At 46.3% G+C, this 12987-nt stretch overlaps 1 protein-coding gene across 1 annotated transcript in view; it reads right to left on the bottom strand.

The window, feature by feature from the left end:
- The window catches only part of RALGPS1 (Ral GEF with PH domain and SH3 binding motif 1), a 247969-nt gene that overhangs the window by 216165 nt on the left and 18817 nt on the right, over positions 1-12987 (bottom strand). The window contains exons 2-3 of the mRNA XM_088018754.1: positions 8549-8670; positions 5320-5427 (exon numbers count right to left, since the gene is read on the bottom strand). Of these exons, the coding sequence (XP_087874880.1) occupies positions 5320-5427; positions 8549-8605 (165 nt within the window). The 5' untranslated portion in view covers positions 8606-8670. The remainder of the gene's footprint in view (positions 1-5319; positions 5428-8548; positions 8671-12987) is intronic.

Here is a 12987-nt window from a genome sequence, read left to right as displayed (position 1 = left end):
GTAGGGGTGGGAGCTTGAGGGAAGTCAGGTCCCGTCCCCCTTCACGGTGGCTCTCAGCCTCAGGAGACCCTGCCTGCAGGGGAGAGGACCCGGCTTCCTGGAGAGAAAGGGCACTTCCTACGGGTGTGGTGCGGCCTCCACAGAAATAGGACCATCTTGTCTACAAGCAGCACTTGTCGTGATGAGCACGGGACGATGCATGGAAGTGTTAAATCTCTACACTGTACACCTGAAACTAACATCACCCTGTATGTAACTAACTGGAATTTAAGTAAAAACAATGAATGAGTGAACGAACAAATGAATGAACGAACGGAATCAGCAAACCCACCCCAGTGAGGCACACGTGCCAGGACTGAGGCGCACACTCACGGACAAGTCTCTCAATGGCTTCCTCTTACCTTGGGAAATAGAGCCTTAACACAGCATGCCCAGTGAAGCCAGTCACCCTGGTGATGCCTTCCTTAATCCTAACTTCTTCTCCCATCTCCTCCTTCCTCCTAGCCCAGGGCCCCCTAAAAATCCAGGCTTTTTAGGGAAATGGCTAATCTCCACATATTACAAAACATTTCTGTTGAGGTGAATTCTTCAGAATGGAGAAACCAATAGAATCACTTCACAATACGGCCCTAAAGAAAGAGGTGTTTCTATGTGAATAAATGAAAGCCACTTAGCCAAAAAGGAAACAAAAAATGTATTCTGCCTAGTTGAAGGTAGTGTTCTCTAACACTGGTGACTAAATCCCCTCTTCCCAGCCACAACCTTATATAAAGGCTCTCAACCCCCAAATAAACAAAAGAAGCTGTTGGCAAATCAGTGGCATATTTTATAACAGAAGATATCTTTAAATTTGCATTTAGATCACTCCACCAATACATGACCAGGAGGGCTCATGGAACGAAAGGCAATCAGCTCCAAAGATACACTCCTACTTCTACTCCGAGAGTCACAGGAACCATGTGTCTGGCAAATTTAGAATCATAGTCAAGGAAATGCAAATTAAACAGGAAGATGCCATTTGTCCTCCATCAGTGCCATCAGGAGCAACGGGACTAGAGAATGCTCTGTTCTTTTTGGGAAACAATCTGGCAGTAACCCATTAAAAAAGTTCTTTAACTGGATTTTTTTAAAAAAAGCCAAACTATAAAAAGTTGCAAGAATAGTATGATGAACTCTATAACCTTTCACCTAGCTTCACTAATTAACATCTTGCCTCATTTGCTTTATCTCCATGTATATAATTATACATACCCACTTTTTTGCAACCACTCAAGAATAAGATGCAGATATGACTCTTCACCCCTAAATCCTTCAGCATGTTATTTCTCAAGAACAAGATTGTGCTCTTTCATAATGATAATAAATTATTACATTCAGAAAACTTATCATTGTTATAATAGTATCATCTAATATTACAGTCTGCATTCAAAATTTGCTAAATATCCCAATACTGTTTTTTATAGCAATTTTTTCTTGATACAAGATCAGGCATAGCACTTAGATCTTATGTCCTAAAAAGTGAAATGAGCATACTGTTGACACAACATTCCCTACACCTACAGAAAGAAGAGCACCGGTACATAAGGAGACTTTATACAGAGATCTACATTTAGATACAGATAGAAAAATACATGTTTGCACCATTATTCACAGCAGCAAAAATCTGGAAACAACATAAGAGACCATGAAAAGGGACTTACTGAAAAAAAAAAATTATGGTATATCCAGACTCTGGAATATTACGCAGCTATTAAAAAATAGAGAATTAAAGGGTGGGTGGCTTGGGTGGCTCAGTTGATTAGGTGTCTGACTCTTGATTTCAGCTGAGGTCATGATATCAGGGTCATGAGACTCTGAGTTGGGCTCCATGCTCAGTGGGGAGTCTGCTTGGGATTTTCTCTCCCTCTCCCTCTGCCCCTCCCCTGCTTGTGCATATGTACACACTCTCTTTCTCTCTCTCTCTCAAATAAATAAAAATCTTCAAAAATAGAGAATTAAATCTACATATATGGACCTAGAAAGATGTCCATGATCTACCGATAAAGTTCCAGCACTGCTTTTTACTTTGCTTTCAGCATACTGCAGAGTAGAAGGATGGAGATCTAGCTGTAGATCTCTGACATCAGCTGTAGCAACATTTTTCTAGATATGTCTTGTGAGGCGAGGGAAACAAAAGCAAAAATAAACTATTGGGACTATAACAAAATAAAAAGCTTCTGCAGAGCAAAAAAAAAAAAATCTACAAAACTAAGAGACAACTTACTGAATGAGAGAAGATATCTGCAAGTGGCATATTCAATAAAGGGTTAGTATCCAAAATATATAAAGAACTGATATAAGTCAATACCAAAAAACCAAATAATCCAATTTAAAAATGGGTAGAAGACATGAGCAGACATTTCTCCAAAGATATCCAGATGGTCAACAGACACATGAAAAGATGCTCAATATCCCTCATCAACAGGGAAATACAAATCAAAACCACAATGAGCTATCACCCCACACCTTTCAGAACGGCTAAAATCAAAAACACAAGAAATGACAAGTGTTGGCAAGGATATGGAGTAAAAGGAACTCTCTTGCTCTGTTGGTGGGAATGTAAACTCATTCAGCCTCCGTGGAAGACAATGGAGGTTCCTCAAAAAACTAAAAATAGAACTACCCTACAATCCAGTAATTGCACCACTGTGTATTTACCCAAAAAATATGAAAATACTAATTAGAAAGAATATGTTCACCCCTCTATTTATAGCAGCATTATTTACAATAGCCAAATTAAAGAAATAGCCCAAGTGTCCACTGGATAAAGAACATGTAGTATAAATATGCAAGGAATACTATTCAGCCATAACAAAGAATAAAACCTTGGCATTTGCAATAACACGGATGATCTAGAGGGTATAATGCTAAGGGAAATAAGTTAGAGAAAGACAAATACCAGGATTTCATTCATATGTGGAATTTAAGAAACAAAACAAACAAAGGAAAAAAAAGAGACAAAGCAAAAAACAGACTCTGAACTATAGAGAACAAACTGATGGTTACCAGAGGAGAGCTGGGTGGGGGATGGGAGGAACAGGTGAAGGGGATTAAAGAGTACACTTATCATGATGACCGTACTAAGTAATACATGGAACTACTGAACCACTATATTACACACTTGAAACTAATATAACACTATATGTTAACCATACTGGAATTTAAAAATTTTAAATAATAAATTAATTAATTAAATAAAATTGCACATGTGATTCAGATTATATTCCTGTTGGAATAGTATTGGTCTAGAATGCCAGCCTTGGTTTTAAATCCCAGATAGAGAGTGGCACTTATTCTCTGTGTGAAGAAGTGGTTTTCCTCTTTAAGCACTGACTTGCTCATCAGTAAATTGGTAATAAGAAATATACCTAATTTATCAGGCTGATGTGAGAAGTAAATTAGATAATGCATGTAAAGCACTTAGCATAAGACCTAGACATGGGGGACGTGTGGGTGGCTCGGTCAGTTAAGTGTCTGCCTTCAGCTTAGGTCATGATCCCAGGGTCCTGGGATTGAGTCCCGCATTGGGCTCCTTGCTCAACAGGGAGCCTGTTTCTCTCCCTGCCTGCCGCTCCCCCTGCTTGTGCTGGCTTTCTCTTTCTCTCTCTCTGACAAATAAATAAAGTCTTAAAAAAAAAAAAAGACTTTCTTTGGAAAAAAAAAAAAAACCTAGACATGGCAGGTGTTCAAAAACGGGAGCTGTCCTTAATATGACCATCCAGCATTAGGTGAATAATCAGGAGATGAAGGTTTTAGACCTGGCTCTGCCCATACCTGGCTATATGATCCAGGCCAAAAAAAAAAAATTAATCTCTTAGATTCTTCACTTCTTTATTAGAAAATCAGGAGCTAATAATCTGCTTCATCGGGTTATTCTGAAGACGGAATTTTTTCAGCCTACATGTATTCATTGAGTACCTACTATGAGCGAGGCACCATTCTGGGCACTGGGTAAAAAGCAATGAACAAGTCAGATAAAGTTCCTGTCCTTAAAGAGTTTCTATTCCAGAGGAGATATATCACAAAAAAAAATATTATTATATGATGTAACGTTGGGTAGTAATAAGAAATATGACGAAACTGGGGCAGGGTAAGGGAAAAGAGAGTGATGGAAAGATGCCACTTTAGCCCAAGGACAGAGACAGAGACACGTGGAGAAGAGCCAGTAAGAGTGACGGAAGAGAAGCGCAGGGCCCTGCAGCAGGGGGATGCTGGGTGAGTCTGGGTTAGAAAAAGGGAGCCAAGGTATAGCTGGGGAGCACAGAGACGGGGGCAGGAGAGGAGACTTGGCCAGACCACAGGGGGCCCTGGAGGCCTTGGGAGGAACGCAGGGTCTCATTCTCATACGAAGCAGCTGCCAGAGAGCTTTACACAAGTTTTTAACTGACCCTTTGGCTACGCTGAAGGAGGTGATGCCAGGCTCAGCATGGCACAAAATAAATGTGGGGGCCGGCGGTGGCAGAAGGCAGAGATACGGCCCAGTTAGCTCCCCCAGCACCCTGGAGGGCCCGAAACCTGTTACAGCAAAGGCGACAGGGAGGAAGTGGGCACGGCAGGAAACAGGTCAGTGGTGCTGCAAAGAGTTACAGCCCTGGAACAGTGCTTGCAATCTGGCTCCAGGTCACCCCAGAGGCAATATACTCCTCTACCGTCAAAGCGCAAAAGGAAAAAACCAAGCCATGGCAAACCGAAAAGCCAACTCTGCGTCTCCACCACAAGAAACAGCCCTCAGTCAGACCAGCAGAAACACACTGGTTGAAGAAAAGACAATTTAAAAAAAAAAATGTATTATTACAAAACACAATTTTCTATCATAGAAAAGTCATTATAAAAATGTAGAAATTAAACAAAAAGAAACAAAAAGAAGAAAAATTAAATTCCAATTAACTAGAATCCTACAACCAGAAGTTACAGTAAATAATGTTTGTCTATATCCAGATATATCCAGAACACGTAAACATCGAATCTAGACATCCTCTTCTGCAAATATAAGTATGTGCACATTGCACGTGCTTTTTAAAAATGGCACTGTTCTCTATTAATGGTGCTGCAACTTGCTCCTTTCACTTAATATTCAAATATAGTGTGCATGACTTCCAAGGTGGTTAATTCTAGATGGATGGCATCCTTTTTAATGCTGCTTAGTATTATATCATACAGAATGTTATATCCCAGAGTCCCTACTGTTGGGCACATGGGTTGTTTCCAACCGGTGTTTGCTACCCACCCCGTCGCACCCTGTTTCGGTGCCCAGACACCCACATCGGTTCCGTTACTTACAGCAAACTCCTCGGGACTCACTTTCAAGACATCGAAGACAACGGCATCGTAGCTCTTGCTGGCATAGTCGCAGCTCTGGCCCTCCAGAGAGTCTGAGCTGCTGCTGCCCTGTGGAGGACAGGGAGAGAGGGGCCACCTGAGCAGTCGGGATGACTGCAGACTCACTGACTCCCACACCCAGCCCAAGGTCGCAAGAGTGACAGCACCGTACAGTAAGAAAAGCTCCTACTGCTCGCTGCCTTACCCCGTTCTGGGCACCGGGTGAGGAACTTCATACACACGCTCTTGTTTAATTCTCCATAAGAACTGAGGACATGCTATTCTTATTCCCGCTTTACAGATAAGGAAGCAGAGGCAAGGCCGCCTCCCCCAAGGTATCACAGCCAGGAAACAGAAGAACTAGGAGGTGAACCTAGTTTCTCGTCTACCTGACGCCAGATGTGCACCCTCCTCGGTCACTACCCCCAACTGTTTCCAGCCCGCTGTGTAGCTGGTGGGGTAAAAAGATACAGCCCACTCCTCCTTCAGAGAGAACGGGACTTCACAACTTAGGCAATCGTCTGTCTTGTTCTGTCTCTCAAACATTACCTGGTTTCACCTTTGTTTTTTTGTTGTTGTTGTTTTTCTTGAAGTCATTGCAGGAAATTCTTACACAAAATGTTAAACTGGCTCTCAAGGCTTATTTCATGTATGGGCCATTTGGAATTCAAAGCCAGTTTGCTGATGAGGTGAGAGGTAACCAACTGGCTTTGGAGACGGGCGTGAAAGTTAAATTTAGAAGAGTCCCTTATTAAAGAGAACACCACGAGCCCTGCATGTACAGAAGGGGTCTCCCATAAAAAAAGCAAGTTAAAACTCCCCAAATGGGGCCAGTTTTATGAAACTCAACACTGTGGGGATCCCAGAATGTTGAACATACCTTCTCTTTGATTTTATTTAATTTCATCAAATTCTACTTTGGGGAACCAATCAAGCTTACCACCCAAAAATTGTGCCCTGTTCATAAATGGTTGTATTCGTCTCAACCCATGAAGAGGGATTTTGTGGTTTCCATTAACCTCAATATCTTGGACTGGGATTTAGAGAACATGCTTTTATTAATTCTTCTTTATTTCACTCTTTCCAAAATGGTTGTATCTGGAAAAACTTTGCAATCTTACTGGAAACTAGGGTGTTTTTAGGCCAGTGAGGGAAACCAACAGTCAACAACTGAGAATGTGGGGTTAAAAGGAGGAGCGGAAACTCAAACCTGTAGATTTCAGTAGGCCTATGTCATTGAAAGGTTTTATGAATGAGGCAGCTCTACCCAAAACTAGATCTAAGACGATCTGAAGAAGCAGCACATCACGGTGGTTAAGAGTGCTGAAGTCATGCCCGGTGGAAATGCCAGCTCCACACAAGCTACTTCACCTGACCGTCTCAGCTCTCTGGAAACCGGCACCATTGGCACCTCCTCCCCAGGGCTGTGGTACAGGTTGCATACGATGAAGCTAACAGAGCAGCAGGCAGAATCCCCCTCCCCGGGAGATGCTGGTTCAAGGGGCCTGGGCGGGCTCGGCCATGGCTATTTTAGAAGTTCCCTGAACGATGGGACATTCTCCCCTGAGGAGGATCTGTGCTAGACTTTTGAGAAGTAACTAAGACGAATCCTGAATGCCTCTAAAATTGGCAGTCTGTTCTGCCCCTCAGTCTTATGCACAGACTCTAAGCAGGCGAATACCTACAAGTCACTCTGCACTTCCACACCCACCTTCCAGAAAGCGACCGAGTCAGGTGACAAGGTGGCTTTCCTCAGTGTAGTGTCACCAGGGTTCAGAGCACTGGCTTGAGAGTCACAGGGGCCTGGCTGTGAATCCCCACCCACGTCCGACCAGCTGTGTGATTTGAGCCAGTTTATTCACTTCTTCCTGCCTTAGTTTCCCCATCTATAAACTGGGGGTGAAGCAACAGTACATACCTGATCGAGCTACTGTGAGGATCAGTGGGGTGACACCTGTGGAACATGCAAGACAAGGCCTGGCAGACAGGACGCGCTCAATTATGGAGGTGGATGTGTGTGTCGTGTCATTCATCACCAAAATTTACTGAGTACTTCAATTATACACGTGTTCTCTCAACAACTACGTGAGTACTTACCATGTTCCAGATACACACACAGACGCACACACACAGAATACATACGTGTATATGCGTACATGTGCACACAAACACACAGAGAGATCAGAAAAGACAGAAGTTTTACTGCAGATGAGAAGTGTAAATTGTAATGAAAACAGAAGTCTGATTCCTCCAGTTACCAAACAGTCCATTCCTGGGATTTCAGGTTTTATAACTTCCCTGTAACACCCCATTGCATCTGCCCCAGGCACATACGCTCATACAAGAGGCCTTATTTAATCCAGTATTGCCCCAAATACATTCGTGGTGGTGGTGATGATTAGGCAGTGACTTCATTTAAACCTATATTGGCACCATCAGGGAATTTTAAAAGGTACTCACAAGTCTGTTTTCAGAAGCAGAGATCAAAATAAGGAATTCTTTAAAGGTTTACAAGATATGAATAGGTTCCTGTAAATTTCTAGCCGATCACACAGGATCATTTCAAAAGCCCAGCTCAACTGTGAGGGACTGAGCGTTCCCTTGCCGGTGGTCACGGGAGCCAGGCATTACACCTTCGGCAAGCTGGCATCCCTGGGCTGATGACACCCACTCCTCTTGCATGCCTCTGTTCCGTCACTGCACTTGGAAAACAAACCCCCACCCCCCCCAAGCCCCGGGCCAGGGGCCCTAGCCCAGGCCACTCTCTGACCACCAGTCCTTACAGCCATCTCCTACTGAGCAAGGTAAACAAGAACAGAGGGCCAGTTGGAATCACTTCTGTCTGACTTCATTCTGGAATGTGTGACGTATTTACAATCAGCAGCAGCTTTTCTTGGGAAAGGTCTGATCCCATCTTGCCACCAAAATGGAATGTGGCACTTGCTACAACTGGACTGGGCAGGTGTTTGCTTTTCTTTGACGAGGACGACTGCAGAAAACCTACTGATCCTCGGGGCTGACTGCCTCCCAAATCTCACGCCTGGTGGGGCCAAGGGCGTCAGGAGTGCTAAGAACGGTGGTACTCACGGAGCCTTGCTGCCCTGCTGCCCACAACTTAGCTGGGGCCTGGGCCCGCGGAAAGGGGTCCCCCTACCCACACCCACTGTCTCAATCCTCACAGCCCCTGTACCTGTGGAGTGGCGGAGGTGACCAACACGCTAGCCATCAGACCATTCCTCTTGTACATAGTCTCCGGGCCGCAGGGAGCTTCAGGGCAGCCTCCGCTGGTGACATAACCTGTCTGGAGAAGTCCTGCAAGGCAAGGGGGCTCATGAAAACCAGCTTCAAACTCAACTTAATCCCACTGTGGGGGTGCGGGTGGGGGCGACGTTGTGCTACACTTGAACAGAAGATCCCAGAGATGACCTTTATTATTTTTTTTAAGATTTTATTTATGTATTTGACAGAGAGAGAGAGAGAGAGAGAGAGAGAGAGAGCATGAGCAGGGGGAAGGGCAGGGGGAGAAGCAGACTCCCCGTGGAGCAGGGAGCCTGATGCGGGGCTCAATCCCAGGACCCTGGGATCATGACCTGAGCAGAAGGCAGACGCTTAGCTGACTGAGCCACCCAGGTGCCCTGTGACCTTTGTTTTAAATGAAAGCAGGCAAAGAAGACAACGGATTCTACACTGTCTCCCCATGCACTCGATTGCTTCATCAGTAACAAGGTGATAACGGCTAATAATGGCACAGGGCTCGCCAAGTGCCGTGCACTTGACGTACATTAACTGACCCTCACAACAGCCTCAGGAAGGTCCTATTACACCCATATTACATGTGAGGTATCTGAGGCACAGAGAGGTTAAGTAACTCATGCTTTAGTGCCTTCGCTCACATTGTCTCCTGATCCCATCATCATTCAAGGCCCTGCTCAAATGTCGTTTCTTCTGAGCATCATGCCTGGACCACTCGAACCAGAACTAGATGCTCCCATGCCGATGTGTACACACCTCTAGCAGAGCATTTATCACATCACTGAACATCACAGAACTGTAGCCGCCACCTGCTTTTTAGCAGGAAAGTGACCAGGAGAGTAGGGAGGATGTAACAGGGCAAGGAAAGGAGAAGGTAGAGGGTCCCAGCAGGAAGCCAAGTGCAATTATCCAGGCCAGAGCTGAAGGTCCTCCATGCTAAGTGAGGTTGTCACAGTGAAGTCAGACAAAAGGAGACAGACTGGGAGACAGCAGGGGCAGAAACTAGCTCCCCCAGACAGGGGAGAACGAGCTGAGGATGAATGGTGTCTGGCCTGAGGTGCCAGAAGGATGGTGTGTCCCTCCTCAAGGAAAGGAACAGAGGTGATGCAGCAGATTTGTGGAGGATAACGACGAACTTAATCTGGGATACACGCCGAATATATGCGGTGCCGGAGAGAAAATCCACCCTGGAGGGCAAGTCTCGCCCGAAGCCCCCATCTTCCGAAGCCCCAGGGAAGATGGTCTGGAGGAAGACGGAGAAGATCTCTGCCCTGCCTGTGACCCTGCTGGAGCCTCGGCCACAGGGCCCATGGCGGAGCAGCGAGCCAGACGGGACGGGGTCAAACACCCGAGAAGGAACGTCGGAGCGCCGCAGGCTCCAGCCGCGCCGGGCTCCGAAGCCACGACGGCTGTTCCCTCAGCCGCTCCGCCGGCTTCCGTCAGCCGCGTCGCCGTCAGCGACAGCCTGGGAGCCATCCACCGCCCCTCCTTTCTTCCCCCAGACACTGACAAGAACCAGTCTGAGCTATGAATGACATTTGGGGGCCAACGGGGGATAGCTGGATACGGGCCTTTTAGATAACCCCGAATTACCATGCATCTTCTGGGGCACGAGAGCAGCGGGAGGGGGATCAAGTAGGAGAAAGTCGACCTGGTGACACGCGGGACAGAGTTCAGCGCTACAGTGAGTTTGCGACTTAGTTTCGAATCAATCCGCGAAACACACTGAAGTCGAGATAAAGCAACTACGGCAAAATGCTAACAACTGACATCCACTGACAGGAGTTCACGGCACTAGTCTCTCAACCTTTCTGAATGCGCTACCATTTTCATCCTGGAAAAGAAAGAAAGGGGAAAAAAATCACAGGTGGGTTAAGTTTTTCCTCAGAGGCCAAACTCCTCTTTCACGAGCAGGGAAAGGGGTTGGGTTAGAAGCACTCATTTGTTAATCGTTTCTGTCCTCGGAGAAGCCATGCGGGCTGTTACCCAGGACCCTGAGCCCATGGCTGCGGCAGGTTCGGAAGGCAGCTACACAAAAAATAGGAAGAGACCTTTAGCAAAAGAAGGCCTAGGAATGGCGAAGGGACATGGCCCAGGGAAAGGAAAATCAAAACCACAGTGAGCTACCACCTCACACCTGCCAGGACGGCCATAATGAAAAAGACAGTAGCAAGTGTTGGCAAGGACGCAGAGAAATGGAGCCCTCGTACCTTGCTGGTAGGGAGGTGAAAGGTACAGCTCCTTTAGAAAATAGTTTGGTAGTTTCTTAAAAAGTTAAACATACACTTACCAAATGACCAGCAACTCTATTCCTAGGTAGCTACCTTAAAATAAATGAAAGCATATGTCCGCACAAAGACATGTACGTGAACTACTCATCAGAGCCAAAAGCTGGAAACAATCTAAGCGCTCCTCAACTGCTGAATGGATCAACAATGTGATCTATCCACACAGTGGAATATTAATCAGCAATAAAGAAATGAAAACCATAACATGAATAAACCTCACAAACATTATGCTTAAAGTGAAAGAGGTCAGACCCAAAAGACTGTGTTGTAGGGTGCCATTTTCATGAAATGTCCAAAAAAGGCAAATTCATAGAGACAGGAGCCCATCAGTGGTCGGCAGGGCAGGGAGGCAGGACTGTCTGCAAATGGGCAGAAGGGATTTTTCTGAGGTGACGGAAATGTTCTAAAACTGGATCATCGTGACAGTCCCACAGCTCCATAAAGTCGCCCGAAGTCACAGAATCATACACTTGGGATGGGTGAATTTTACGGTATGTGAACTACGCTACAATGAAAGCAGCCGCCACCAGCTTGGTTTCGTGGTGGTGACCTGAACACCCATGTTTAAACTGCCCCCTTCCACATCCCTTTGAAATAATCCAAGAAATATTAAAACAGCAAAAACAAACTACGTTAGCATATGACAAGAGAGAAGGGTTATTAATAAGCAAAAAACTTTGAGGAATTTCCAGTGCAGAAGAGACAGGACCGCGACGGGGGGGGAACCAGCCTCTGGAGCAAAGGGAAGGCCTCCCAGGAGTCAGATGGATGGGACCCTCCAACAGACACCCCATGAGAAATTCGGAGACTTCAAAGTGGGGAGTCCAGAAACTGAGGCTGAAAGTAAGACCAACTCAAGAGCTCAAAGCAGCAGCATAAGACTGGCTCAAGGTGCAGAGCTGTCTCAGACCAGACAAACCAGCTCATGTGGACTGGGAGTCGGGGCCGACCCAGCTAGGCTCTCAATGCCAGAAGCCACCAGCTTGTTGGACGGACTGTGTTCAGATCAGCTCAAGCCAGACTGAAGTGACCTGACCCAAGTCACCATGGCAGGAGGGCATGAGAGACAGCCAGCCTGATGCTCCTCGTGGATCCAACTTGCTCCCATTCTAGGCGGACATGGGCTTCACTCCTTTCGGGGTATGCCTGGCACTCTGCAGGTCTTCATGAAGGGGAGCCCCAACATGGAGCCCAATCTGCTCAGTCTGGCCCCAACCAAAGTCCTGGGCTCTCCCCAATTGCCTGACACCATAAATTCTCAAGTCACACAGCCTTTCAACACAGGTGCCACATTTTATTCTCACACTCTCTTCCATGACGCACTTCATTGGCGCACTCCCTGCATCCTGTCTGAAGGATGCCACCAGCTCTGCCCATTTCTCCAGCATCATTGGGGGGTGCACTTAGGTGCCCCTGTCCACACACCACCAGCAGCACACCCAGGGAACAGCAGCAGCACACCCAGGGAACAGCAGCTGCGCAAAGCTTGGGTAGGTGCTACATTTCTAGCTCATTTTATCTTCACAACAACCCCATGCAGGGGAGACTCTTTTACTCCTGGAAGCTTAGGCTCTGAGAGGTGATGTAACTGACTGCTAGTTGAGTGGTAGAACTAGGGAGTTCAAACCCTGGTCTGTCGACACCAGTGCCTGGGCCCGGGCTTCCTCCAAGAGCCCACAAGGACCCAGCAAGAAATTGCGTGTAGAACATCCCACCCAGGCCAGCCTCAGACCAAGCACTCAATCAAAGTTACTAGTTACTATAAGTGTTAATCTAATCCTACGGTTCTATTCATTTATAGCTATTTTTTTTCCTAAAATAATGAACAAAAAATTAACTGCAAGAAAGCCCAGCATCATGCTGTGAAACCATAGGCCTCCCCTGCAGGAAAGGGGTTCCCAGCTGTGGGCCTCAGGTGTCCCCGGAGCACAGGCTGAGTCCAGGTATCTAAGTGCAGGGCTCCTCCTCCAAGAGGCCTGATCTGCCACCCACACCCCTCTGGCCCACCTAGAGACAAAGCACATCAGCCACAGTGTGTTACTCCTTATGCTTCCTATGGGGAGCCTGGGCTAGAAAGAAAGACAGAGCA

Source organism: Eumetopias jubatus, unplaced genomic scaffold, assembly GCF_037043125.1.
Source record: "Eumetopias jubatus isolate StellerSeaLion01/CBP00866 unplaced genomic scaffold, mEumJub1_p1.0 scaffold_15, whole genome shotgun sequence".
In the NCBI taxonomy this organism is placed as follows: Eukaryota; Metazoa; Chordata; class Mammalia; order Carnivora; family Otariidae; genus Eumetopias; species Eumetopias jubatus.
This window is presented reverse-complemented; position numbering and strand designations above follow the sequence as displayed.